General features: G+C 47.8%; 3 protein-coding genes across 3 annotated transcripts; all 3 read left to right on the top strand.

The window, feature by feature from the left end:
• Nucleotides 1-7,603: 7,603 nt before the first annotated feature.
• On the top strand, nt 7,604-10,577 carry LOC100835983. Its single transcript, XM_003560169.4, has 2 exons — nt 7,604-8,449; nt 9,697-10,577. Exons 1-2 carry the CDS (start codon nt 7,928-7,930, stop codon nt 10,339-10,341), a joined length of 1,167 nt encoding a protein of 388 aa, XP_003560217.1. The 5' UTR covers nt 7,604-7,927; the 3' UTR covers nt 10,342-10,577.
• Nucleotides 10,578-10,754: 177 nt separating this feature from the next.
• LOC100834148 lies at nt 10,755-12,148 on the top strand. The gene is made up of 3 exons (XM_003560164.4): nt 10,755-11,076; nt 11,170-11,216; nt 11,662-12,148. Exons 1-3 carry the CDS (start codon nt 10,869-10,871, stop codon nt 11,794-11,796), a joined length of 390 nt encoding a protein of 129 aa, XP_003560212.1. The 5' UTR covers nt 10,755-10,868; the 3' UTR covers nt 11,797-12,148.
• Nucleotides 12,149-14,409: 2,261 nt separating this feature from the next.
• On the top strand, nt 14,410-25,047 carry LOC100831389. The gene is made up of 16 exons (XM_003560157.4): nt 14,410-15,067; nt 15,495-15,854; nt 15,945-16,085; nt 16,324-16,456; nt 16,544-16,657; nt 16,742-16,890; nt 19,966-20,058; nt 20,195-20,255; nt 20,364-20,696; nt 21,613-21,739; nt 21,833-21,932; nt 22,421-22,490; nt 22,575-22,727; nt 23,238-23,333; nt 23,625-23,941; nt 24,462-25,047. Exons 1-16 carry the CDS (start codon nt 15,005-15,007, stop codon nt 24,651-24,653), a joined length of 2,502 nt encoding a protein of 833 aa, XP_003560205.1. The 5' UTR covers nt 14,410-15,004; the 3' UTR covers nt 24,654-25,047.
• Nucleotides 25,048-25,141: the final 94 nt, after the last annotated feature.

Here is a 25,141-nt window from a genome sequence, read left to right as displayed (position 1 = left end):
ACGGGGAACACCCTCCCTGTCGGTTTATTAAATGAACAGTGCGCCTCACTCCTTGTCCTGACGAACCCTGCGCGTTGCGCCCGCCGCGCGCCCACGTGGTGCCACAGTCCTACTTACTCAGCCCCGCCCTCGCCGCGGAAACCTGCGCCCCGGAGCGGCCCTCCTGGCAAGTACCTTCCCGAGAGGTGCCCAGGCGGGAATTCTCCCCCGAAGCCCCGCTAGCCCTGCCGGGCTGGTAGCTTGCCGGGCGGCTTGTATACTGCCTCCCGGGGTGTGACCCTCCCGGGAAGCAGGCGAGGCGACCCGCGCGTCGTGCAGCGGTGGTAACCCGGGTGCCACTGGTGCGATAGTAGCCCTCGGGCGAGGGCCGATAATGCCTGCTCCCGGGCGGACTCCTCCCTGGTCGGTTGCCGGGCTACACCCTTAACCGACGCGTGGGTCCTGAGCCGCCTCGGGCCCGCGTCTCCCCGCTGTCCCAAGGACCCCGGCGTTACGGGCGGAGTAGTGGGCGCGAGATTTCCGCCGTAACCTCTCCCTTAATCATGGGAAGTTAAGGCCACTCTTCGCATTATCACCTTGATTAGTAATTATCCCAGCTCATCCGTAGGGTACGGATGCGACCGTTACCGAGCAGCGGGGTGCTAAAAGGCCCCATTGCTGCACCGAGGGGTGAACACTTAGCCCCCCAACCTTTCTCCTCTGTCTTCCAACTCCCTGCGCCCACGAGCCTTGCTAGCTTCCGTCCACGCTTCCCATGGTGCCACCCACCACCAGGAAGGGAAAGGAAGGGAAAGCTCCAAAGAAACCGGCGGCCAGCAAGAGCGGGGCGGCCACCAAGGCCGCCGCAGACAAAGAGCAGAAGAAGCGGGTGATGAGGGCCTCGCTCGCCTTCTACCGGCCCGGCTACAACGGCGAGGCGCTGGCCAAGATCCGGCACGCCGTTGCCTCCGGGTTCAACGAGCACGGGGAGACCCTGATCTTCCCCGCCGGCGTCGACCCCCAGGAAAACGACTTCCGGGTTTTCGGGCGCTTCATCCTCGCGGGATTGGTGCCGCCGTTCTCCCTGTTCCTCCATGCGCTCATGGAGTCATACCAATTGCGGGTGGCGCGGCTCCACCCCTCCTGCCTCTATCTCCTCGCCACCTTCCAGTTCCACTGTGAAGCGTTTGTCGGGGTAATGCCGTCGGTGGAGCTGTTCCGGCACTACTTGTACCCCCGCATCGATAACGCGAACGCGATGTCATCGAGGGTGGTGTTCCGCGCCCGCGACCGGATGAAGTCCGAGTTCATCGTTCGGTCGGAAAAGAATATCGAGAAGGAATGGCGGGGCAACTGGTGCTGGGTTCGGGTGGAAGACCCAGAGGAATTCATCTACTCGCCCACCGAGCTGCCGCAACCCAACGGCGGCTGGCGGGACCGGTACCACTGTCGTCGCTCGGTGCTCCGACACCGGGGGCGTGCAGCCACGTCCCCCTTTTAGGTTCGGTAGGGGCGTCTGGGGTGGAGACCAGATGATCGCCGGCACCGCCGATGAGGCCCTACGGGGCCGGCGAGGCAAAGTGCTAGGGGTACGCGCTAGTCCAAGAACAGACGCACGCACGTTTTTTACCCAGGTTCGGGCCACCCGGAGGTGTAAAACCCTACGTCCTGCCTGTCTGAGCTGATATTGATTACGGATCAAATGTTTACAGGTTGCCGGGCAAGCTCCCGGGCTTTCTCTCAGTGGCTAGGCACTCCTCACCACTCTCTGCTGGCTGCCTACTGGAGCCAGTAAGCATCTATCGAGCGAGCTTCGTCCGAACCAACTAATTGACCAACTGACTAACCTCTCCAACCGTCTGACCCGTCAACCCTCTAACCCCCTTGACCATTGGCATGGGTCCTCCTTTTATACACAAGGGGATGCCACACGTGCCACGGTGCATGGGCTACAAGTGTCCAACGGGGAGGCACGCAACTCTCCCTGGTGAGCTGGTGGCATGCATGGGTGCCACCTCCGCTGCTAGAGGCCTAGGACCCTAGGGTAGGATTGGACAACCACTGTTCCTTGGATCGGACGGGTAACTACCCGTCGGTCGGCTCGTTTACTGAGCTGCGCGCCTTACCCCTTGCCTTGGTGGGACCGCGCGTTCCGCGCCCGTGTGGCGCTGTCCAGTGGGCCCCATGACCCGAGGCGGGGGCACGCGTCCGGGAACCCCCAGTCCCCGCAAGTCGGCCCGGGAAGCACCCGGGCCCAGCGCACCCGGGAACCTCCTCCCGGGAAGCAGCTTCCCGGGAGGTGCCTAAGCGGGAATATTCCCAAAAGCCCCGCTAGCCCCTTTCGGGCTGGTAACTTGCCGGGAAGCTCGTCGGCGCTCCCCGGGATGAGACCTTCCCGGGAACCCGGGGGAGGGGGCCACGCGTCGCGCAGCGGTGGTACCCCGGGTGCCACTGGTGCGACAGTAGCCCTCGGGCGTGGGCCGGCATCACCTGTTCCCGGAAAGGTCTCTTCCTAGTCGGTTGCCGGGCTACGCCCTTAACCGATGCGTGGCCCCCGATCAGTTGCGGGCCCGCGTCCCTTCGCTGCCCCGTGTACGGCGCCGCCAAAAGCGGAGTAGTGGGCGCGACATTTCCGCCCTAACTCTCCCCCTAAATAGGGTAGTTAAGGCCACTCCGCGCATTACTCCCAGTGATTAGGAGTTATCCCCGCGCACCCGTAGGGTACGGAACCGGCCGTTACCAAACGACCGAGCGTCATAAAGCTTCCACTGTTGGCAACGGGGAGCAACACTTTGCCCTTTCGCCTCCATCCTCTTCCGCATCTCGCATCCCCGCGCTCTTGCCAGCTTCCGTCCTCGCTCCCCATGGCGCCCCCCACCACCAGGAAGGGGAAGGAGGTCCAGTCTTCGAAGAAGCCCGCGACCAGCAAGACCGAGACGGCACTCAAAGCGGCCGCCGCCAAGGACCAGAAGAGGCGGGAGATGCGCGCAAAAGTAGCCTTCTTCCGCCCCGGCTACAACGGCGAGGCGCTGGGGAAGCTCCGGCACGCTGTCACCTCCAACTTCAACGAGCACGGGGAGACGCGGATCTTCCAGGCGGGCGTCGAACACCAGGATAACAACTTCCGGGTGTTCGCGCGCTTCCTCCTCTGCGGCATGGTGCCACCCTTCTCTCTGTTCCTCCACGTGCTGATGGCGTCGGTCCTCTTTTTATAGTCAACAGGATACCACAAGTGCCTTCGTCTACATGGGGGACGCGCTTTTGGACACGCGCCGAACAAAGACCCTAGGCAGCTTGCCTTTGCTGCGCTGGCATGCACGCACGGTACAGAACACTGTAGCTAGGGCGATACGTGCCCTAGATTCACTGCGAGCTACTCATTGTAGGTTGACTAAACAAGAAACCACTTCCCTGTCGGAGCATTTAATGCTCGACTTGTGCCACACTTCACGCTCCAACCAGCCCTGCACAGAAGGAACCCGCCAGGCGGCCACGTGGCGTCAATACCCTGCCTGCACTAGGCACCAGCCCTGACGTAAGCGCCTACGTCAGGAGACACCCTCCCCGGCAAGTGAGCTTACCGGGGGGCGTCCTGATGGGGATCTTCACGCTATCATCCGGGTTAAGCCCCGCAGCCCGGCTAGTCGTGCTCCAGGGCAACCCCCTTCTCAGGCTCCTGTCGGGCTGGTGGCTTCTCGCACTGTGCTGCCCAGGGTGCCGTCCTTGCGGGGAGCAAGTGAGGCGACCCACGCGTTGGGCAACGGTGGTACCCCGGGTGCCACTGGTGCGACACCCAGCGCCAGCCCAGCCGCCGCCGCCCGCGAGCGCAACGGCCCCTGACAGGTGGGGCCCACCTGTCAGTTGTCTTCAAGCTTCGGCCGGGAATCTAGCGCCGCCCCGCCTTTAAGCTCGTCTTCATTGCGCGATTTAGGGCGCGACTTAAAGCTCCTCTCCCGCGTCACTATAAAGAGCCCCTCCCCCTCGCCCATTTCCCCCGCACCCCCTCACGCCACCCCGCGCCCACGCTGTGGAATTGCTCGTCGGAGTTGCTGCTGCCGCCGTCGATTTTGGAGTCGCGATCGTCACCTCGCTGAGCCAAAGCCCGAAGCCTTCGATTTCTTCTTCCTCTCGTCCTTGCACACATTTTGACGCGAGCCGTTTGTCTTTTGGTGCACCGTAGCCCCCAGAAGCCACCCGCCCGAGCTCGCCCGAGCTCCGTCGGCGCCGCCGCCACTTGTCGTCGTCCTAGGCGTCATCTCCGTCTCCGTCTCGTCGCGCCGTCCCCGTCACCGTCTTCTTCACTCCGCGCCGCCCCTCGCCGACGTCTTCCTCACGCCCGGAGGCCACCGAGACGCCCGCGCGCCGCCGCCGCCGGAGCCCTTGCCAGAGACCTAGAGGCCGCCGGAGGTGAGCCCGACGCCTCCCGGCCATAGGAGTTGGCCGAGATTAGATCCTTTAGATCGAAGGGGTATCCTTCGATCTCGACCGTTCATCACACTTTAAATAAAATCCGACGGTTGTGTTTTAATTTGATCCTGAATCGGTACGGGCAAATCACAGAATGACACGTGGCATGTATAAAAATGTAATTTTATTCCCGGATGAATTAAATGGTAAAATTGCAGAAAAACCCTTGGAACTACTAATGATTGAATTACCGTAGGAGCTATCTGAGACGGGGTGGGGTGAGGGTGTAGATGGGTACCTTCAAGCGGCGGTGCTTGGCGGCCTTCTCGTGTTCAACAGTGCTCACGACCCTGTCGTCACGGGTGTGAGGGTAGGCGAACGGGGCGGCGTCTCCTCGCCTTGGGTAGCGGTGACGCGGGGAAGCAGCCGGGGCCTCCGAGGCTGCAGCGTCGTCCTCGAATGAGAAAGCTAGGGAGGGGGGCGAAGGGCAGGGATCTTGGGCCTGACCCATCCGTGCCGACCGCTGGATACCGCGTCGGCACCGCCGATTTCCTTCTTGGAGCGCTTGGAGGATCCGCGTTGTCTTCTAGGGTTGGGGTAGAGGGAAGGGGTTAGGGCCTGCTCTGTGGCGGAGTTGCCTTCCACATATGAGAGATGGGGCCGAGGGTGGCTGGGTGGGCTAGGACGGAGAGAGCATGGGGAGCGCCTCAGCGGTGGGCGATGGCCAGTGGCGGACTACTCTGCGAGATTTCCAAGGAAGCTCGGATGTGAATCGAATCATGGGAAGTGGAAGACGAAAGGCAGGCTGGCCCCACGTGTAAGAACGAGAGGGCATGGTGCGACGTACCGCCACCACCACATGCGTCTTTTAGAAGAGTAAAGATTTGTTTGCTTCGTTTAGTTTACTCGGAGTACGAACCTTGTGATTGTGAGGAGTGCGTGAACACCAACGTCGATCAAGGCAAGTTTCACTTTGATCATGAATCACATTTATCTTCCTTATTTAAATACTTATGCACTAGTGTTGCGTAGTTTGCATTGATAGGAATATTATTTGTATCTATGCTAACTATACTGGTCCTAGTAGAGTAGATTACCTGTGCCATAATTTCCCCACCAATAGCCACCGTGTGTAGTTGTACGCTTAGCCATGCTATGATTATTATAGGTGGAAGGGAATCACAAATACCATGAGACTCTTATTGTAAAGTATTTTGGAAACATGGCTAAAACAACTTCAATGAATCCTTGGGTGGGCTGCTTTGAAATTTTGAAATGTCATGCGACGTCGGGTCCATTTCTATGAGTCGTCTCACCGTGGATTCAGGAGCGCCTGCGTCGCAAATGTGGAATGCCACCGGGGTATCCAGAGACTGTACTAGTTTCCTATTTAGTAGCTTCCAGTACAACCAGATGGTAATATGGGCTCTGCCAAGATTGAGTAAGTTGTATGAACCCAGATCCAAGGGATTGTGATGATGTAGAATGTGTAGGTGGGAGCGCGGGTCCCTCAGGTGGTCCGGGGGATTATGTTCTGAAAGTCTTGTAATCGATGTCGTTGCTACTCTACCTTGAGGACAACAAGGGATTGACACGTCGGTTTCTTGTGAGTAAAGTGTACAACCTCTCGAGAGTGTCAAACTAAGTACTTAGCCGTGTCCCCAGTTACGGACAATTATGAGCAACTAAATTTGGGAGCTGTAAGGAAGGTCTCACGCATTCCAACTTCATAATAAAAATTTAATGGTTTAAACTTGGGATAGGAGCACCATCGATGTCTATCCGGTGCCCATAGTTTAATAGGAGCATCGGTGTGTCTACCCGATGTCCAATAGTTTAACATTATTGTAACATTCATTTGTAGTAGGGTAAATTATGTTCTGCTTCCCCGCAAAAAGCCTAAACTCCACCTTACGATATATTGCATGTACATTGTTAGGTCTGTTATAACTCTCTGGTGAACTTGCCAATACATTCCATGTATTGACCACCTAGTGGCTTGAACTAAATGATGCAGGTGGATCAGACCACAAATAAGGTTACATTTTGTTTGGGGTTGCGAGTCTACATTCCAACATGCTTCTACTGTGGTGTTGATGTGGCTCCTAAATGTTTATCGTTTCCCGCTGCCAAACTCTATTTTATTTTTGAGCTGACCCGAGTGGTTATGCAACTTGGTAAGTACTATGAGTTCTGGATCAAGACGTTGTAATAAATTCATTTGACCTTTGCATCTTGATATTTTATCATGAAATTGTGTGTGCTAGTGAGTCGATCCAGGGACTAGCACTGTAAGCACAGAGATCGAACCCTACCTGGGGTCGGTCGCTTCAGTGCATATATACCAATGTATGTTGGTGGGTAAAAACTTCTATTGGCTGGAGGGCCAAAATTGCTAGTGCAAGAGTCAAATTGCTAGTACAAAAATGAAAGTTGTTGGGATAAGTGAAAGTTGTTATCATATTAGGCAAAATTGCGAATGCAAAAGACGGACTTGTCAACACATTAGAGAAAGTTGCTATCGGACACAGGGAAGTTGCTAATTAAGTGGCAAAGTTGTTAGAGTGAAGCAAAAACTGCTATCGGTATGAATGTCAGATAAAGTTGCTATTATGCGAGCCGTGGTTGCATTATTTATCACAAAAGTTGATTTTCATAAAATATTGGTGAAAACATACCCAACATGGATCTAGTATTAAAGATCTCATCACGATAGAGCCAATAGTAAAAACGGATCATAATTTCAACACTTGATATGAAAGTTATGACATTTCGAAAAATATACGGAAATAAATGCATGTGATGCGGCTATATTTGCGTGGTGCAGCGATAAGGGAGAGAAGTAAACACCATTGACTGGTCGCACGCGCTCCCTAGTCGCGTCCATTTCATAATACTTATGGTTTCTTGTCTTACAAATCACATATTAAGAGTAATATGTGATCAAAATTTTGTCTTAATAAAACCTACATGACCTCTCTTTTAAGGACGAAAGGAGTGATAGGGTACCGTAATTCTTGGCCAGAACTTTGTTTGACCAAACTTATACGCGAATGGAGGAGTGACCGAGTGAGTATTTGTTACGCTCGAAAACCCTTCTCTGTAAAAAGAAAAGCTATGATCAAACCCGAAAACCCCGTCCCACCAAATCACGACGAACGGGGTCCTCATGCACCGATCTCCGTACCCCAAACTCCAAAGCCCAAAACACCCTCTTTCCCATTCGCAGCACCGGTAGACCCGGTTCACCCCACAGCAACCCCTCCGTTACTCGAGACGACACACCGTGATTCTGCGCGTCCCCCGATGCGGCCTCCACAAACCCGCCGCCGCCGCCGCTGTCCGCCCCACCACCACCACCGTCGACTTCGTTGAATCGCATCGCAATAACTGCAGCCTGTGTCCCAACGTGTTGGCCCTCGGTTCCGGTGCCTTTCCTGACCCGGCCTCGTGCCGGAGATGCCACGCTCGGCTTCAAATCTGGGAGAATCTCGTCAGCGCCTCCTGGTACTGCTAGTCGCGAGTTGCCCCGGGCGGCAGGATGAAGGCGCGGGTGGAGTCCGTGGAGGACGTGAAGGAGGCGCTGGGGCAGGGTAGGGTGTTCCCGACGGGGATGTTCAAGGTGTTCCTCGGGTTCCTGCTGCTCGTCGTGGGCCTGTCGGTGCTCGGCATGTACATGGCGCGGCACACGCTTGCGGCGGCCGCGCCTGCTCTGTTCCGGCCTTGTCTGGGGGACTCGTCGACCTCCGGCAGCGCGGAGGAGGAGCTGGAGGGGCTGGAGCGATGGACGCGGCCCCCTCCGCGCGTGCGGCACGCGATGACGGACGAGGAGCTGCGGTGGCGCGCTTCCTTCGCGCCGCGGGTGCGCCCGTACCCGTTTCCGCGCGTGCCCAAGGTGGCGTTCATGTTCCTCACGCGCGGCCCGCTGCCGCTGGCGCCACTATGGGAACGATTCTTCCGGGGTAACGAAGGACGCTACTCCATCTACGTCCACGCCCTGCCCTCCTACCGCGCCAACTTCACCTCCGACTCCGTCTTCTACCAGCGGCAAATCGTCAGTAAGGTTAGCCTGAGGCCGCTCGTGGCCTAGTAATCAACTTAGACCACACTGATGCTCGGGTGCCAAAAGTCATTTTTCCAATAGGTAGTGCTGAATTGCTGATCTAGTGTGAGACCAATAGCAAAACATATTCCATCGTAGTGAGAACTGCCAAGATTGTACATTGAGCATTACTGTTTGTTCACGATTTCACAAGTGGCATCGCAAACTGGTTACTGAATTCCAACGCTTGAGCCCTCCTAAAGTCCTAATGAATTCCACCGCAACATTTATGAGGAAACGAACATTGGTAAAACTGAAATTTGGTGGTATTTACTAAAGTAATGAACCTTGAATGCACTATTTAGTCCTATGGAAAGTTGGAAGTGACGTTTGAATATCAATATAATTTCCTTAGGGTATCTATTTCATACTGTATCATTCATTAATACGTCATTATTTCATTGCTATATTATCAAGTTTTCATTAACACATCCTTATAAACCGTACCATTAATGTTTCAATACCCATCATTATTTCACTACTATATCATTGCTATTTCATTAACAAATATGCTGATGCATGTCACGGGTCAGCCCGTGATTGGTTGGACGATTTCCGGTAAAAATGATTTTTTCTGGAAAGTTGTAATTCTATCATTGCGCGTTTGCTAATCTCAGGCACTTCATAGGGCGCTGACTTGGGTTGTTGAACTGAAATATGTATATCTAATCTGTACTATTCTGTTCCTAACAGTGAAAAATTCTGAACTTTTCATTTCTGTAGGTTTGGTTTGTTCTTAAATAGGCAAAAGAATTGTGTGTGTTTTTGTTAAAACAGAAAAGGTTCGTAGAACGATTCCATGCCGAACTTGGAAGCACGGTTGGCTCCCACCAGCCACCATTGTAACAAATTGTTTACAGCATGTTGATTGAAATAATCAAGCAACCTAAAACCTTGGAACTGTTTCTACATGAAGTTGTTTTGCTATATTACCAAATTTGTTCTGCCACCCATCTGGTAGTGACTATGCAGTCTTCCCAAGCCAACTATGCTGTCTAACCCGGAACATATAATGCAAAAGGCTGCAATATTTCAGACTTCTTACTGTGTTTTTCCATCCAGAAAAACCTGTGTCCTGGTCACTTCCAGGATTTCCACATATCAAGTAGAAATTTGGCAAGACTTCATGTAGGAAGAGTATACAATTTCTGTAGCTTCCTGTTGTGTGGAGATGCCTGACTAAAGTTCAATCTGTTTGCTGCTAACAGGTTGCAGACTGGGGTCAGATGACCTTGTGTGATGCTGAGAGACGCCTGTTAGCAAATGCTTTGCTGGATATATCCAATGAGTGGTTTGTGCTTGTGTCTGAGTCATGTATTCCCATATCTGGTTTCAACACCACCTATGAATACTTCCAGAATTCGAGACAAAGCTTTGTCATGGCAATCGATGATCCTGGGCCATATGGACGGGGTCGATATGATTATAACATGATGCCCGAGGTTGAGTTCGTACAATGGCGCAAAGGCTCTCAATGGTTTGAAGTAGACAGAGAACTTGCCATTCAGATCATCAGAGACACACGCTATTACCCAAAATTCAATGAGTTCTGCAGGCCCCATCATTGTTATGTTGATGAACACTATTTTCATACAATGCTTTCGATTGAAGCTCCGCAAAGCCTTGCTAACAGAAGTGTCACTTGGGTAGATTGGTCAAGAGGTGGTGCACATCCAGCCACATTTGGTAGGGGAGATATCACGGAGGAATTCTTGAGAAGAGTTCAAACAAAACGTACTTGTTTATACAATAATCGGAACACAACGACATGCTTCCTGTTTGCTCGGAAGTTTGCTCCAAGTGCGTTGGAGCCACTGTTAGTGTTGGCCCCCACAGTGCTCGGTTATGGTTGATGTTTAACAGGCACCAGCTGTAGTTTTGATAGTAGATCGCCGTAAGATAAAATCAGTGGAGAAATAGGCTTATTTTGAATGATGAAAACATGTATTCTGCACATTTCTGCTTGGACCACTATTGTTGTGTACTGCAACATGGCTATGGACCATAACAGAATTTTTCTCTTGGTTTATTCCGTTGTATACATTTTTTTGTTAATCAAATGTATCACTAGAAATTTGTTCGAGAAACAGTCAGATATTCCCATTTATGGTTTGAAAATAAAATAAAGGCAGGGTAAATCAAAATGGTTAAATGCAAGAACGTATATATCAGACAGTCTGACCTCTAACTGGTCCAAAACGGAAGCAGTATGGCAATTGTCAGATTTGCCCCTATCTGCTTCCATCCAGAAAACAAAACCTGTGGTCTTCATTCCTTCCAGCATTTCCCCATATCAAGAACAGTATAGCAACTTGGCAGCACTTCCATGTAGGAACTAAGAAAGCGCACTGGAGAGCAAACCAGAGCGTCTTCACATCCCATGGCTCAGCCTCCAGGTAAACTGATGGACACAATCAGAAGTCCAGTCACAGCAGCTTCATTGCTTCATCAATCAGCGGCAAAGCATCTCCAGCCTCTGGTCACTTTGGCTCAGAGGAATGGGACTGGGAGGAGGTACCTCCTCACTCTCCTGGCATCCGCTGCAGCCATACCCGAGGCTGGTGAATCAAGAAAGGCACTGCTGCAAGGTATGTAGACTCTGATCTGCTTTTGCGGGTTTATGGGGCTGGTTGGTTTGCTGTTCACCTTGGATAGATGAATAATTTTGTCTTCATATGTAGACTACGTGAAGAAATCCAAGGAAAATAAAGAAAAGAATGACAAGGAGGTATGTGGTCTTCGATTTTCGTTTACTTGGTATCACATCATTGCCAATGAAAGAAGCCCTTTGCTTTTGTTTCGGGTCAATAATCTCTATGCAGTTATCTCCGAAAAGTATATGATTTCATCAATTATGTGCTGTAATTTAATACCCAATTCATTGGTTTTGAAGTAGATGCCTCCTAATTTAAATGGGGAACCTTGTGCCATTTGATAGGCCAACATATAGTTACATGGGATTTGCTAACTATCGTAACAGTTGAAGTCAGAGATGAACTCGGCTGCAGCTGTTGCCTGTTTACATTGTCATTTTTATCAATATAAGTAAGTTTTCTGATGATGGAAGAAAGAACTCCGACGGCCCTAGCATCGTGAAATTCACACAACCTGTTCATCTAGAAAAGATTAGTTGAAGTGATTATTTGTTGTTGTTTCTCTTATGCCATTGCCAGAGGCTGGATGACTACTACAAGAGGAATTACCAGGATTATTTCGGCTTCATGGAAGGGTCGGTTAGAGAGAAGAAAGAGGAAGAGCTCACGGAGTCAGAGAAAGGAATTCTCGCGTGGCTTGACAAGAACAAATAACTATTGACCACTTGAGGAACAGGCCAACAGGGCAGCCAGATAGCTGAATCAGCTTTTGTAGAGGAAAAAACCTTCCACGGTGTAATTCTCACAAGGGCAGAGTAGTACAACCATGTGCTTGATCTCCTACATACGGCTTCAGGGCACAGTACGAGTCATTTTGCAAATATGCCAAAATTTCATAAGTTATAGGTTTCAGGGCATCTGTTACATACGGCTGAAATTTGTACGAGAAATGCGGAATGTTCGTCCAACACAAATTCCCAATTCAGAACTGCATTACTTTTTGTTTGTCATGGCCACTTTTGGGCCCTCGATAAGTCTATCAATGAAAAGCTGAACTCAATGGACATGATAACAAAATGTTACTCGAGAATCGAGATTGATTGAAAACATACATTCCTCTTCTTGTTTTAACTACTGCCGGTGGTGAAACCACACGCTTTAGTGCGCACATTGTATATGCTCAACCGCGGAGCCGGCAGACTATCCCTGGACATCTGACAGTAATTGGAGACTTGGAGTAAGGCTTACGTCTGTCTCCGGGGAAGAAAACATTCGGCAGGTTATGCGGCCCAGGTAATGTACACGTTGCCTTGCCTCAAACCAAGCTCCCAACTTCCCAAGCAGAATACGATTCCGTGAAGCGCAGGCCGGATCCTGTTTTATGCCTGGCTTCTAGGCTACCAGAGATTTGTTAGCTCAAAGTTTTTGCTCAAATTGGACTTTAAAAATTAGACTGAAAATGAGACATATGCGAGATCCTGCTTGCATCGGGATTCAGCCGGACGAGAGAATGCTACTCTTTCCGTTTCATAATTTTTATCGAAATATTACGTGTTTCTAGACGTTTTTTAAGAATAGATACAACAATTTTTGGGCAAATTTGAGACAATAATTATGGAAGGGAGGGAGTAGCTCCCAGTCCCATGCAACCTTTAGTCTCTGGAATCTGATTGTCACAAATGACGAGTTAGTGGGTTTGGATTGAATTCGAGAACTCCAAAATTTGCTGGGTATGTGTCAAAACGGAACTTCCCCTCAACTGCAGCTATGCTCTGTATCTGGAACCTTTCGGAACAGCTGTGACACACAAGGCTGAAACTTTCGTTGTTGCCCAAATTTCCGAAACCATTTCGGATTTCGGTGTTTGAATTTTCACCAATATTTACCAAAATGTAGTAAAATTTGTCTGGCACAAATTATGCAAGTTAATTACTCAACTCTCACCCAAAAAAGGAAACCGACATACTGGATTTTAGGATGGAGAAAGTTTACATAAACTCCCGGAGTTTCGAAAAAAAAAATACATAAACTACGGAGTATTTGTTAGACCGATTGCCAACTTTTGTGACGACGAAGCCCGTTGTTGAGGAAGCAATTCTTTTTCAATCTTGACCGAACAGTAGTAGACGTGCAGCCATAACCATAATCTGTGCGTCACATTGACAGTGCAGCAGCAAAGCAGATGCAAACTAACATTCGATTATTTTACGATGAAACACACATTTTGAATTTCGGAATCACGTAAAATGAATAAAAGCATGGAATTCAAACATCCAGTCGGCTCGGAATTAACTATCCACGATCACAAGTCATACTCCCATATCCACCGGTTGGCCGCCTACATCATCGAATGTTTGACTTCTGAACATGGCCACCAAAACGAAAACAAAGACAGGAACTCGGTGCCCATCAAGCCTCCAGCCATCCTGCCGGATAAGGCGATTAAGTGGGCCACGTGAGCCGAACACAGATCTGGATCAATGATCATGCCGTTTACCAGCACATGTACTTTTTTTAATCACTGTGCGTGGGCCGCTTAGGTTCCATATAAATTACAGTATAATGCTCCATAATAATATCTGCCTCGAACGAGCAAGCGCTGCCTCCTAGTGCTCGGCGCTTGCTTTGCTGGTGACGACGGCTTCCACCTGCTGCGGCCCGGCGGCATTTGGCAGCGGTGGATTTGACCACGGCACACAGGCGAAAGTGGTTAGCTCGGGCTTCGTTGAGCCAACGTCGGGTTAGCTGAACTGAACCCCGCAAACCCAATTACTAGCAGCTCTAGTCATCAATCAACCAACCCCATTCTCAGAGGACATACACGGCTGGATCGCTATCTCGTAGGTGGCGCCCGCGAACGCCGAGCACGGAAGCGCATCGCATCATTGCTTCCAACGTAATGGAACGGAATTCCTTTTCAGAGCACGTAACGGGGGCACAGGGCGTGCAATTCAGGAAAAGGGAAAAGACCCCAAGCGAAGCACGCCAGTGCGTGCACGATTGCACGGTGTGCTGCTGTTCGTTACCGACAATCGTGTTGTTTTGGTCTCAAAACTCTTGGATTCAAACTTGCTTTAAAACGCGTCCCCGAAACGGTCAAAGGAGTTTTAATTTTCGAACAAGTTTAGGCCCGCAACGGTACAAAAAAATAAAACCGAAATACGTCTCCGCCCCCAAAGCCCGCCGGTGCGCGGCTACCGAACTGCCTGCCAGGTGGCACGCGGCCGTAAATAACACCCAACCCCGGGCCCGCTTCTCCGCGTCCCGCCCGTACCACGCTTCTCCCGGCATAAAAAGGCCGTGGGCTGCAAAATTCGCTGCGTCTGCGAGACACGGAAAGGGAACGAGACAGCGAGAAGAAGAATAGAAGTACTCCTGCTCTAGTATTTTCATTACTACTGGATAAACTTCCAGTAATGAAAAATACTAGCGGAAATAGATTCGTTAGTAAATCCTGCTCTGGATGTCTCGACTCGACTGCCTTTCGCCTCCTCTCCTTCCCCTTTCTCCCGTCAGTACAACTAAGTAGCCTTCACGACTAAATCCACCACTACTCTCCCCCCCCACACACCTCACCTCTCTCCCCCCCACCCGCGGCGTCGTCTCCGGAGCCTGGGGCCTCGGCTTCTTCCACCAAACCCTAATCATTTGTGGGGGTTGGGAGGCGGTCTCGACTGCGTCGATCTGCGCCGCGCCGCGGTCGCCCGGCGCGCGAGGGTTGGGCGGTGGTTGCGGCTGCGGGCGGGTCCCCGCGGCGGTCGCAGGCCCGGTGGGCCCCGTCTTGCAGCGGAGGCGGCGCGAGACGTGAGGGAGGAGGAGGTGTAGATTCCCTGCGAGGAATGAGGTGGAGGCTGGCGGGGGCGGGGGTGGCTCCCGCGCGGCGGTGAATGGAAGCGGCGGGACGCTGCGGGGGCGAGCTTACATGGAGGCCAGGGCCTCGCCCGGCGGCGGGAGCGGGAGGGTGCTTTGGCTCGTGAGTCTCAAGGTGAGCTGCCTCGATCCGGTGGGGGTTTGCTCGCTGCCCAGAGCCAGTAGCCGGGATTGGTGGATTTCGGGCGAAATGGTCGGGAAATTCTGGGTGTAGGAGTTTGCTTTGGACCGATTTGATATGAAATTTATGCGCATTTCAGGTTCGGTTCGGACATTGAGAGATTTGGCGTAGGGTTTTACTGTTTCGCTGCGAACTTTCTGGGGGAAAGGAATGGTTCTCTCGTAGCTATTTTTGGGTATTTGGGTCGCAAGTAAACAAGCGAAGAGGATAAATCAAAACATGACGTTTTTTGATTGATTACTTGCTGTTTGCATATACAGTTGACTAATAAACTCCTCATCTATTGTGGTTCTGTCCCATTGGAAGGAGCTGCATTTGTATACCTATTGATAAACTTCCATATTTTTCGCTTGTGCTGTAGATTGTGTTGATTCTAGTCTGGTCTGGAGGAGCTAGTGCGAATTCCGATGATGGCAAAGCATTATCTCTGGAAGGTGCTGATGCTGCAGAGAAGGATGCTTACCTTAGCCATTCCTGCATCCATGACGAGATACTACATCAGCGGCGCCGAGCTGGTCGGAAGGAGTATTCTGTCATGCCACAAGTCTACCATGTGCCGCGAGAGAAAGTGGAGCGCCTAAGAGGAAGACACTTGTTGGGGCTGTCATCTTGGCGTGCTCCACAAAGTAATGTCAAGAAACCAATACGGATATACCTCAACTATGATGCTGTCGGGCACTCGCCTGACCGGGATTGTAAAAATGTCGGTGATATCGTTAAGGTATGTTTGTCACAATTAGCTTCTGCCTCGTTGGCAGCTGCTTTATAATCGTGGTAGTAATAATGCCAAGTTTGCTGTTTGGTTTGCTAGCTCGGCGAACCACCTGTACCATCGGCACCAGGAACACCTATATGTTCTCCTCACGGAGACCCACCATTGGTGGGAGATTGCTGGTACAACTGCACCTTCGAGGATATAGCTGGGGAGGACAAGAAGCAACGACTTCGGAAGGTGTAGTTCTTGTACATTTTTGGTGGTTTAGTAGTAACTTTGGTCTGTCACCCTGGTTTGAAATGTATCAGACCTTGAAATTAAAGTAAAGAGTAGAGTGCTTATGTATATACTTTTTTGGTGGTTCACTCTGTCACTCTGCTAACGAGCTCCACTGATAGAAGATATAACCATGCTATTGGCATGTTCTTGTAGTGTTGATCTGTATATACTAATTGCTGAATTGGATCATTTGCAGGCACTGGGACAAACAGTAGAGTGGTTCAGGAAAGCTTTAGCTGTTGAACCTGTCAAGGGGAACCTGCGGCTCAGTGGGTACTCTGCTTGTGGTCAGGATGGGGGCGTACAGCTTCCCCATGCATATATTGAAGGTAATTTATGGTTGTAGGTGTAGCGAGGCATTTTGTAGTCTTTCCTTCTGGTTCTCCATTGTCACATAATTCTGCTTTGAATTGCAGATGGTGTTGCCAATGCTGATTTGGTACTCTTAGTAACAACTAGACCAACAACAGGCAACACCCTTGCATGGGCTGTAGCTTGTGAACGGGACCAATGGGGTCGTGCAATTGCAGGTTTGTTAGTCCCCTCACATTTGCATACAAAGGTGTTGGAGTTTGTAACGTTGTTCTGAACTAACATCTGATTTTTCGTTGTAGGACATGTTAATGTGGCCCCTCGTCATTTAACTGCTGAAGCAGAAACATTACTTTCAGCTACTTTGATACATGAGGTCATGCATGTTCTAGGCTTTGACCCTCATGCCTTCACACATTTTCGTGATGAAAGGAAAAGGAGGCGTGGCCAGGTAATCAACAATGTCTCCTCATATTTCTTCCATACTCCTATAAACAAATCAGTTGGTGGTGATGATGTGTTTGCTCAGTTTTTTTTTTATCTAGCGTCCATCTGCTACCAGTAGTTGACATTGAGATATGATTGCTCAGTACCCACCACCAACTTAAATCTGTTTTGCAAATGCACCATGATCTACCATAAATTTGTGGACCCACCGAGCAGCACCTCAATTTAATAAAACAACTAATCTTGTTAACAGTCATTAGCAACATATGGGTTTCTTGCTAGTGTTTAATATATTTTCTTCTGGAGTAAAATGCACCCGTGGTCCTAACTGTACATCTAGATCCTAATTTTAATTAAGTTGTTCACGCGAGGTCCAAAACACGTCCGAGAGCCTTTGACTGTCCAACGTGGCTTGCTGACCAAGGACACGCCGGTGAAGGGGTCTTCGGAGGGAGAATTCCCGGCGTTCGTAGTTGGCCAAGTTGCAGTTAGGCCCTTACAAAAGCCATACCCCTCGCTCTCTCATCCTCTTCAATCGTGCACTCTCTCCTCTGCCGCCATTCGTCGAGGTTGCACGCCAGCTCGTCTTCGGGAATACGAAGGGGGAAGAAGGGGATTAGGTATTAGGTTTCTTTCCGACTGCCAGCTGCCGTGCCGGCGGCAGGCTCTGTTCGTCGGCACGACACCTCTTTCGTCATGGCTTCCAATTGCCATCGAGGAAGAAGAGAAGAGGGGAACCTCTCCAATAATATTAGGACCACTGGTGCATTTTACTCTTCTGCTAATGCGGTTCCCAATGGTCAGAGCCTGATCCGAAAGATTGTATTATTATATTTGGGTTAGATATAACATGTAAATGTAAAACTGCTTCTAGCTTTGAAGTGTTTATGACCGAAGTACTCAACAATTCAGTGGGCATCTATCTGGTTTGTACAGTTGTGGAGCAGGCTTTACTTGATAGTTACCATATCGGCCTAGTATGATGGATTGACAGCTTATAAGGTTTAAGCTGAAAAGGCCAAATAGTGATTACAAGTTCTCACAAGTTGGAGGTTAATTGCACAGCTTTTGGGGCTTATCTAGGAAGGAGTGACCTTCTGGAGTATTGGGCATTTATGCTTTGAACCATGAACTGGCTTATAAGATGGAAAAATATTAGCTGTAATCAATTACTATATGAGATGGCCAAGAAGCAGTCCATCGATTCTCGCCTAACGACTTGTTGAAGACCAACCCACTCAACAATGTCCATAAATGAGGAGCATGAACTAACCATTTGTGTCAACTCTACTAATTCTATTTATCTGACAATGCAGAATTAGCCTTCTTGCAACTGGACACTATATGCACCCTTTTATGGACCAACGGGACATGAGATTCTAGAGCACAAAATATAAATGACAACTTTGAACACTCCAGTGGCAGTACCCGAAAACTGTAAAAGGGAATATATCTGAAACAGAAATAAACAGAGTATACTATTTAGCCCGTGGGCCCATGGCATGCATGGTATGATCTTGACAAGATCTGCTCAGTGGGCCCTGGTTGGCACTCCCCTTCTCCTTTCTCCTTCTGTTTCTTCCTTCTGTTCTTGGTTGGTTTGCATGTTGGTTCCAATTGAGTCTGGATTTTCTTCCAAAGAATCCAGATTCTATTGCTATTGTCCATCATATCACTAAATAACTTTTTATGATTCTGTTAAGAGGGTTGAGACAGCTCTAATTTATAAAAGAGAATGCTACTCTTTTGGATTTCGGCCCACGAACTGCCCACGATTCCTGCATGTGGAGCTCTTGCTTTGCTCCTTTTGACTGGAATAAACCGAGATCATCTTCTCGTGATCCTTGAGCCTTGCAGCACTTTATTCCAAGTTCATTTTGGTTCAGCACAGGGGCAGCTTGGGGGCAGCCGTGTCCACATGCTCTTGCTTGATTTGCTGCACTTTTGGTCTTTTGAAGAAGATAAATTGAGAGCTACAAAGCACCGATACAGCGGGGCCAGCAGGGTCCACATGCTGACACGGTGGGATACAGGGATACGTGTATCCCCATTTTTCTGATTTAAAACAAATCGGGAGACGGCAGGGATACTGGGCAGATATGTCTGGGATACAGGCAGGGAGAAAGATGAGAACGGCGGCTGCCGGCGAGGAAGAAATTCCTGGCGGGAGGATGAGGAGGACAGCTGCCAGCGAGGAAGAAAGGGGACTGTGGCCGCTGGCGAGGTAGAAGATCCGGTCGGGGAGGAAGACGTGGATGATGGCCTCCGATTAGCAAGAATATCTGGGCGGCTGTGTGGTTGTGGCTGTCATCTCGTCTCTATGCAGCTGGCGACTGGTGGCAGAGCATGTGACTGGTGGCAGGAGCAAAGTGTGGCAGAGGATGAAACAGGAAGCTGACTAGGTCTAGGGTTTTCTGAAGATGGGCCTTAAGTGGAGGCTTGGCTAGGCTTTTAGTACCTATCGGATTGCTCAAAGTCATTCATAATGGAACTGAGGCAACATATATGCAGTACTCTCATCTCTTCTATAAAACCACTTAGATGTTGTGTATTTTTCTAAATACTTATATACTCTGCCGTATCTTTGTATGCCTGTTTTGGAATGCTGTTTTCATGAGTCGATGTATCCATATCCCCTTGCTCGTGCAACACAGATTTGAGACGGCCTAGCACTTCTTTCCTCTTATACAAAGGATTTAATTGCGGCATTTTTCCTAAAATAAAACCCTGGCATGGTCAGATAGTTAACCGGCATAGTGTTTGTCAACCAGTACAATATATTTCATTTGTTTATGCAATGTTTTTGCAAAGGACTAAAGGAGCATACTTGGTGTACCTCTAAAGCCTGATGGAAAAAAGATATAAAGAATACACATTACTGTAATTATTGCATATAAGCGCCACCACCAGTGAATAATTAGTTGTTTTTACAGTTCAGAAGATATTATCAATTTAGTGTAGCCTGAAAAACTACGTGGAAGTACTTTCGTCTTATCTCTCTTTAGTGATAGCCTATGCTTCTCTTCTAGTGCTGGCTTTACACACCACAAACTCACTCTCTCACTCTCTCTCTCTCCAGGTTACTGTTCAGGCATTAGACGAAAAGCTTGGAAGAATGGTTACTCGTGTTGTCCTTCCTCGTGTTGTCATGCACTCCCGGCATCATTATGGAGTAAGTTGTAACTGAAGATCTATGTTAAGTCTTTTGTATTGTTGATGCAATTTCCCCTTTTTGGTGCTTCTCCATTTTTATGCTTCTTGAAAAAAGTACTTTTTATTAATTGATTTTTTCTGTTGTGTTATTAAAGGCATTTTCCCAGAACTTCAGTGGGTTGGAATTGGAAGATGGCGGAGGCAGGGGTACCTCAGGTACATACGTAACATAAATCTGCATGTTTCATTTATGCATTTAAGTTTGAGAACTTCTCCAGCTTGTGTATATTTCATACCTTTAACTAACATTTGCCACTCTAACAGGCTCACATTGGGAGAAAAGACTCTTAATGAATGAGATCATGACAGGATCGGTTGACACAAGATCAGTGGTTTCAAAGATGACTTTAGCATTATTGGAGGACAGTGGATGGTATCAAGCTAATTATAGCATGGCTGAACATTTAGATTGGGGTCGAAATCAGGGAACAGAGTTTGTGATCTCTCCCTGCAATTCGTGGAAAGGGGCATACCGCTGCAACACAACTCAATTATCAGGATGCACGTACAATAGGGAAGCAGAAGGTTACTGCCCTATAGTAAGCTATAGTGGGGACTTGCCCAAATGGGCTCAATATTTCCCTCAAGCCAATAAAGGTCGGATATATTATCCCTGTTCTGACATTATATGGGGTAATAACACGATATGGGGGGCCTGTAAAGGATTTAATTTTCACCTTGACCATTTCCATTTCTTTTGATTCCTAGTCCTTGCACTTTTTCCTAGTTAAAAGGATGCACTACAATTTTTTCGTACTAAAATGCATATAACTTATGGCCCATGGGCGACGTATCAGGTGAAAACCTCTATTCAGTGAAAACTTTTAAGCCTAGCCTAAATCTCAAATAAACGGATCAGATGAAAGGTTGAACCTCTAATCAACGTATTTTATGAAACCCTCTCTAGAGGTTCCACCTTGCTTAAGTGATTATAGGTTCCACTGAATAGAGGTTTTTACCTCATACGTCCTCTAACTTATGTTCGGTATAGTTAGTTTACAGCTGTTAGTATGTCAGGAAACCCCCTCATCAATCCACACACACATGGCGTGCAAAGCCTTTGCCTTTTGCTGCTGTTTCACAATAAATTTGCATTGCAGAGCAAATTGAATCGCCTAATCCAAGTGGTGATCTGATAGGTTCTATTGGCTATCATTATGGAACTATCTCTGGCAATTATTTATCTGGATGTCTCTCTTTCCATGTTCTATTCAGTCTTCGGGTGCTCTTGGCATTGTTGTGGCTTTTCAGAAGCACTTTTTATTTATCTCTGCTTTTGAATGTCGCAGTTAGTTGAAAGTATCTTTCTTTGGCTGCTGTAACAGAGGAATATTAGAAGAATCAGTCAATCAGTACCTACTCATTTAGCTAAAATTTCACAGCACAGCATAACAACCACAAAGCAACCCTCCATCTTTCTTTATCCCCTCTTCTGCTTCTCTTCTTAGTCCCCATTAATAGTTGTGTTCCATAGTTTTCTTGTATGTGATACATAATTTTTTTTCATCTGTAGGGGGGCAGTCATCACTAGCTGATTATTGCACATATTTTGTTGCTTATTCCGATGGCTCATGCACTGATGTAAATAGTGCACGGGCGCCTGACAGAATGTTAGGTGAAGTACGGGGAAGTAACTCGAGGTGAGATTGCAGACAATAATTTGGATGTATGGTTGTTTTAAAACATCCAGTTCAACAATTCTGACCATTTTCTGGAGATCTATTAATGAGCAGGTGTATGGCATCAACACTGGTGCGAACTGGGTTTGTCCGTGGATCTATGACCCAGGGAAATGGCTGTTATCAGCATCGCTGCACAAATAACTCCTTAGAGGTAACTATTATTTTATTTATTTTCTCATTTCGCACTGAATTTGGATTTTTTTGGACCCCATATTTTTTCCGGTGATTTTTGTGCATGCTGTGTTTTTTCCCTGTTGTATTGGCTCTATTATTTGAAATGTTCACCATAATCACCAAGACACTATTCAAGACTAAAATATTGGAGTTGGTGGTGATGATAAGCTTCTCATCTTATGTACCATCTATGTTGCTGAATTTAAGATTAGTCAGAATTGTGATTGATATTGGTGCAGCATGTGATCAGTCTATTTTCTAGTACTTAGCACTTAACAATCATTCAACTAGTTTTCTCACTGTTCCATGTTATATTTTTGTACTACATTCTTAATACTGTTAATGCTAGTGGCTGCATTTCCATCTAAAAAACATGACAGTGGCTGCATCACACAGTTCTTCAGGTAACAAACTATGAATCATAATGCTATTGTCAAATATTAAAATGCTGTTGAACTTTGAAAGGTTGCTGTTGATGGGATTTGGAAGTCGTGTCCAGAATCTGGTGGCCCGGTTCAGTTCCCAGGATTCAATGGTGGGTTTTACCATTTAAGGTGTATTAAATCAAGTTCTCTAATCTCTCTCTTTGGTTCTTACGCAAGTTAATTTTCTGTTGAAGGGGATTTGAGTTGCCCAGCATATCATGAATTGTGCAACACTGTACCAGTCCAGGTGAGTGGCCAGTGTCCCAAGTCGTGCAGTTTTAATGGTGACTGCATTGATGGAACCTGCCACTGCTTCCCTGGGTTTCATGACCATGACTGTAGCAGAAGTGAGTATACAGCTACACGCCGTCCTTTACTTTGTATTCAACCAACACTAATACTGCATACCATGGATGTGAATATTTTTGTTTCCAATTATCAACGTTTTCAGTATTAAGTTCTCAAATTTTGTATCGTGGAAATTATAAATGAATAACCTGGATGTTCAACACTGTAGTCAAGTAACAATTGTCAATAGAATGAAGCAAATAGCCAACAAGTACAAAAGTGCAATATTATCAATAATATGAGGAATGTGTGGGTACACAAGAAAATTGTATACTCCCTCCGTCTAACGAAGGATGTCTCAACTTTGACCAAATTTGAATGCATCTATACACTAAGTCATGTCTAGATACATCCAAATTTTGACAAACTTGAGACATCTTTTGTTGGACGGAGGAAGTATTAGTCTTTGTACCCCTTGAAAATTGTCATGGTCACCTTCCTGATATATTGAAGTGCTCATTCTGTTATACCTTGCAAATTCACTAACTAGCGTTGGTTTGGCTCAACAGGATCTTGCCCAGACAAGTGCAGTGGTCATGGTTTATGCAAAGCTAATGGGATCTGTGAATGTGAAAGTGGCTGGACTGGGATTGACTGCTCAACAGGTGAAACTTAATAACCACTGAAAGTTTCCACTATACATGTATACATCCATGGCTGGGTTACATTCATGAGTGGCCATGGTGAAGATCTGAATTCTGAAGAATTTTATTTTCTAGCTGTCACATATTAGGCAAATGCATCTGAATTTTTGGATGAAAATCATTCTTTATTTTTACTGCACTTTTAGATACATCAAACATTGAAAACTCACAATGGGTTGATTTGCTTGGGCCTCTTAGTTGCTCTGTTGTTGGTACAAGCAAAAAGTAATATCTTGTTCTCATTTTATGCAGCGGTTTGTGATGAACAGTGTAGTTTGCATGGAGGGGTTTGTGATAATGGTAAATGTGAGTTCCGATGTTCTGATTATGCGGGCTACACTTGTCAGAAGGGTTCGACCATACTGCCCAGCCTGTCAATGTGTCATGATGTACTGGTTAGGGATTCTGACGGGCAACATTGTGCACCAAGCGAACTCAGTATACTACAACAGCTTGAAGCAGTAGTTCTTGTGCCGAATTACAATAGGTTGATGCCAAGTGGACGGACCTTCCTTAACTTCTTCAACAATGCAAATTGTGCAGCAGCTGCGAAGCGACTAGCCTGCTGGGTACTGCTCTCTCCTACCATTTCTCAAATATTTATATGATGAACTTCTGTTGATATTTCAATATATTTTGACCCTGCTTGCTTACCAATATGATTAAACCGAGTACTCGTTGCTGCTTTAGACAAGCACATCAATCAAAACAAGTGGGCTGCTAAGTGCCACTTTGATCATTGAAAGTGCATGCAATCTTACCAACACGGCCCTTTTGACTTCAAAGAAACTTCCAGAATGATGCATCTGCTCATTTTTGAAATATTTAACTTTAGCTGCATACTCATAATAAGATTAAGTCTGGACTGTTTGCTGCTTCTAACAAGCATGCTATATTAAAGTGCACAACTTACTTTAAGTGGACCAATAATTGCCGCTTTGGAGAAATATATATACATAGATAGATAGTGGCATGTACATGATTTCCATTAGTGCCACTATTTAAACTAAACTGAATTGTTGTTCTCATATTCATGTAGTTAAATTAATCATCAAGCAATAGGTAAACTCGTTCTTCTCCCTTTATCAGATTTCAATTCAAAGGTGCGACGAGGATGGAGACAACAGGCTTCGGGTATGCTACTCCGCATGCGAGTTGTACAATACGGCATGTGGGGCGGGTCTCGATTGCTCGGACCAGACCCTTTTTAGCAAGAGGGAAGAAGAAGAGAAGGGTGTCCCGTGCACAGGATATGGCGAGAAGAAGTCTTTCTGGCTATAACTGTCCTGGGAGCTTCTTCCTTTTATTAACTCTGGCCGAAGCTCAGAGGTGTAAAGTATAAGTGGCAATGCCCTATCCATATTCATTTTCGTTTTTTAGCCAATACTTTCCAATTGTAGGATACGGAAAGTAGAGGTTCATTTCACCTAGGCATCTGAAGATGGGTGCCTGGTGTATAAGCAGTATTTGGGTCGGCTCTTTGTTTAGAAGGTTAGTCTGACTGGAAGAAGGGAGTGGGAAGCTGGGGTTGGATGGTAGATTTTCTTTTTGTTATTTTCCGTCGCTTCAGAAATAGTGGAGGGAATGTAAATGCTGATGTGTGTTGTAATCCGTGATTACATTCTTAACAGAGCATTTTAATGAGAGAAGACCCTGTACTGTATCTTGTGATTAACATGTGCTTACTGTAGAAGTAAAATTTACCGGAAATGCATGTCACGTTTCGGTCTCATGATACCAAGTTACCAACTCGGTGCCTTTGAAAGAAA

The sequence above is a fragment of the Brachypodium distachyon genome, chromosome 1 (genome assembly GCF_000005505.3).
Source record: "Brachypodium distachyon strain Bd21 chromosome 1, Brachypodium_distachyon_v3.0, whole genome shotgun sequence".
In the NCBI taxonomy this organism is placed as follows: Eukaryota; Viridiplantae; Streptophyta; class Magnoliopsida; order Poales; family Poaceae; genus Brachypodium; species Brachypodium distachyon.
This window is presented reverse-complemented; position numbering and strand designations above follow the sequence as displayed.

Excerpts from the sequence above, each read along its gene's own strand:
- LOC100831389 (XM_003560157.4), top strand. The coding sequence starts at position 15,005 with ATGGAGGCCAGGGCCTCGCCCGGCGGCGGGAGCGGGAGGGTGCTTTGG. Across the intron at positions 20,059-20,194 it reads ACTCCCGGCATCATTATGGA|GCATTTTCCCAGAACTTCAG; the intron begins GTAAGTTGTAAC and ends GTGTTATTAAAG. Across the intron at positions 20,256-20,363 it reads CGGAGGCAGGGGTACCTCAG|GCTCACATTGGGAGAAAAGA; the intron begins GTACATACGTAA and ends CCACTCTAACAG.
- LOC100834148 (XM_003560164.4), top strand. The coding sequence starts at position 10,869 with ATGGCTCAGCCTCCAGGTAAACTGATGGACACAATCAGAAGTCCAGTC. Across the intron at positions 11,077-11,169 it reads AAGAAAGGCACTGCTGCAAG|ACTACGTGAAGAAATCCAAG; the intron begins GTATGTAGACTC and ends CTTCATATGTAG. Across the intron at positions 11,217-11,661 it reads AAGAAAAGAATGACAAGGAG|AGGCTGGATGACTACTACAA; the intron begins GTATGTGGTCTT and ends TGCCATTGCCAG.
- LOC100835983 (XM_003560169.4), top strand. The coding sequence starts at position 7,928 with ATGAAGGCGCGGGTGGAGTCCGTGGAGGACGTGAAGGAGGCGCTGGGG. Across the intron at positions 8,450-9,696 it reads AGCGGCAAATCGTCAGTAAG|GTTGCAGACTGGGGTCAGAT; the intron begins GTTAGCCTGAGG and ends TGCTGCTAACAG.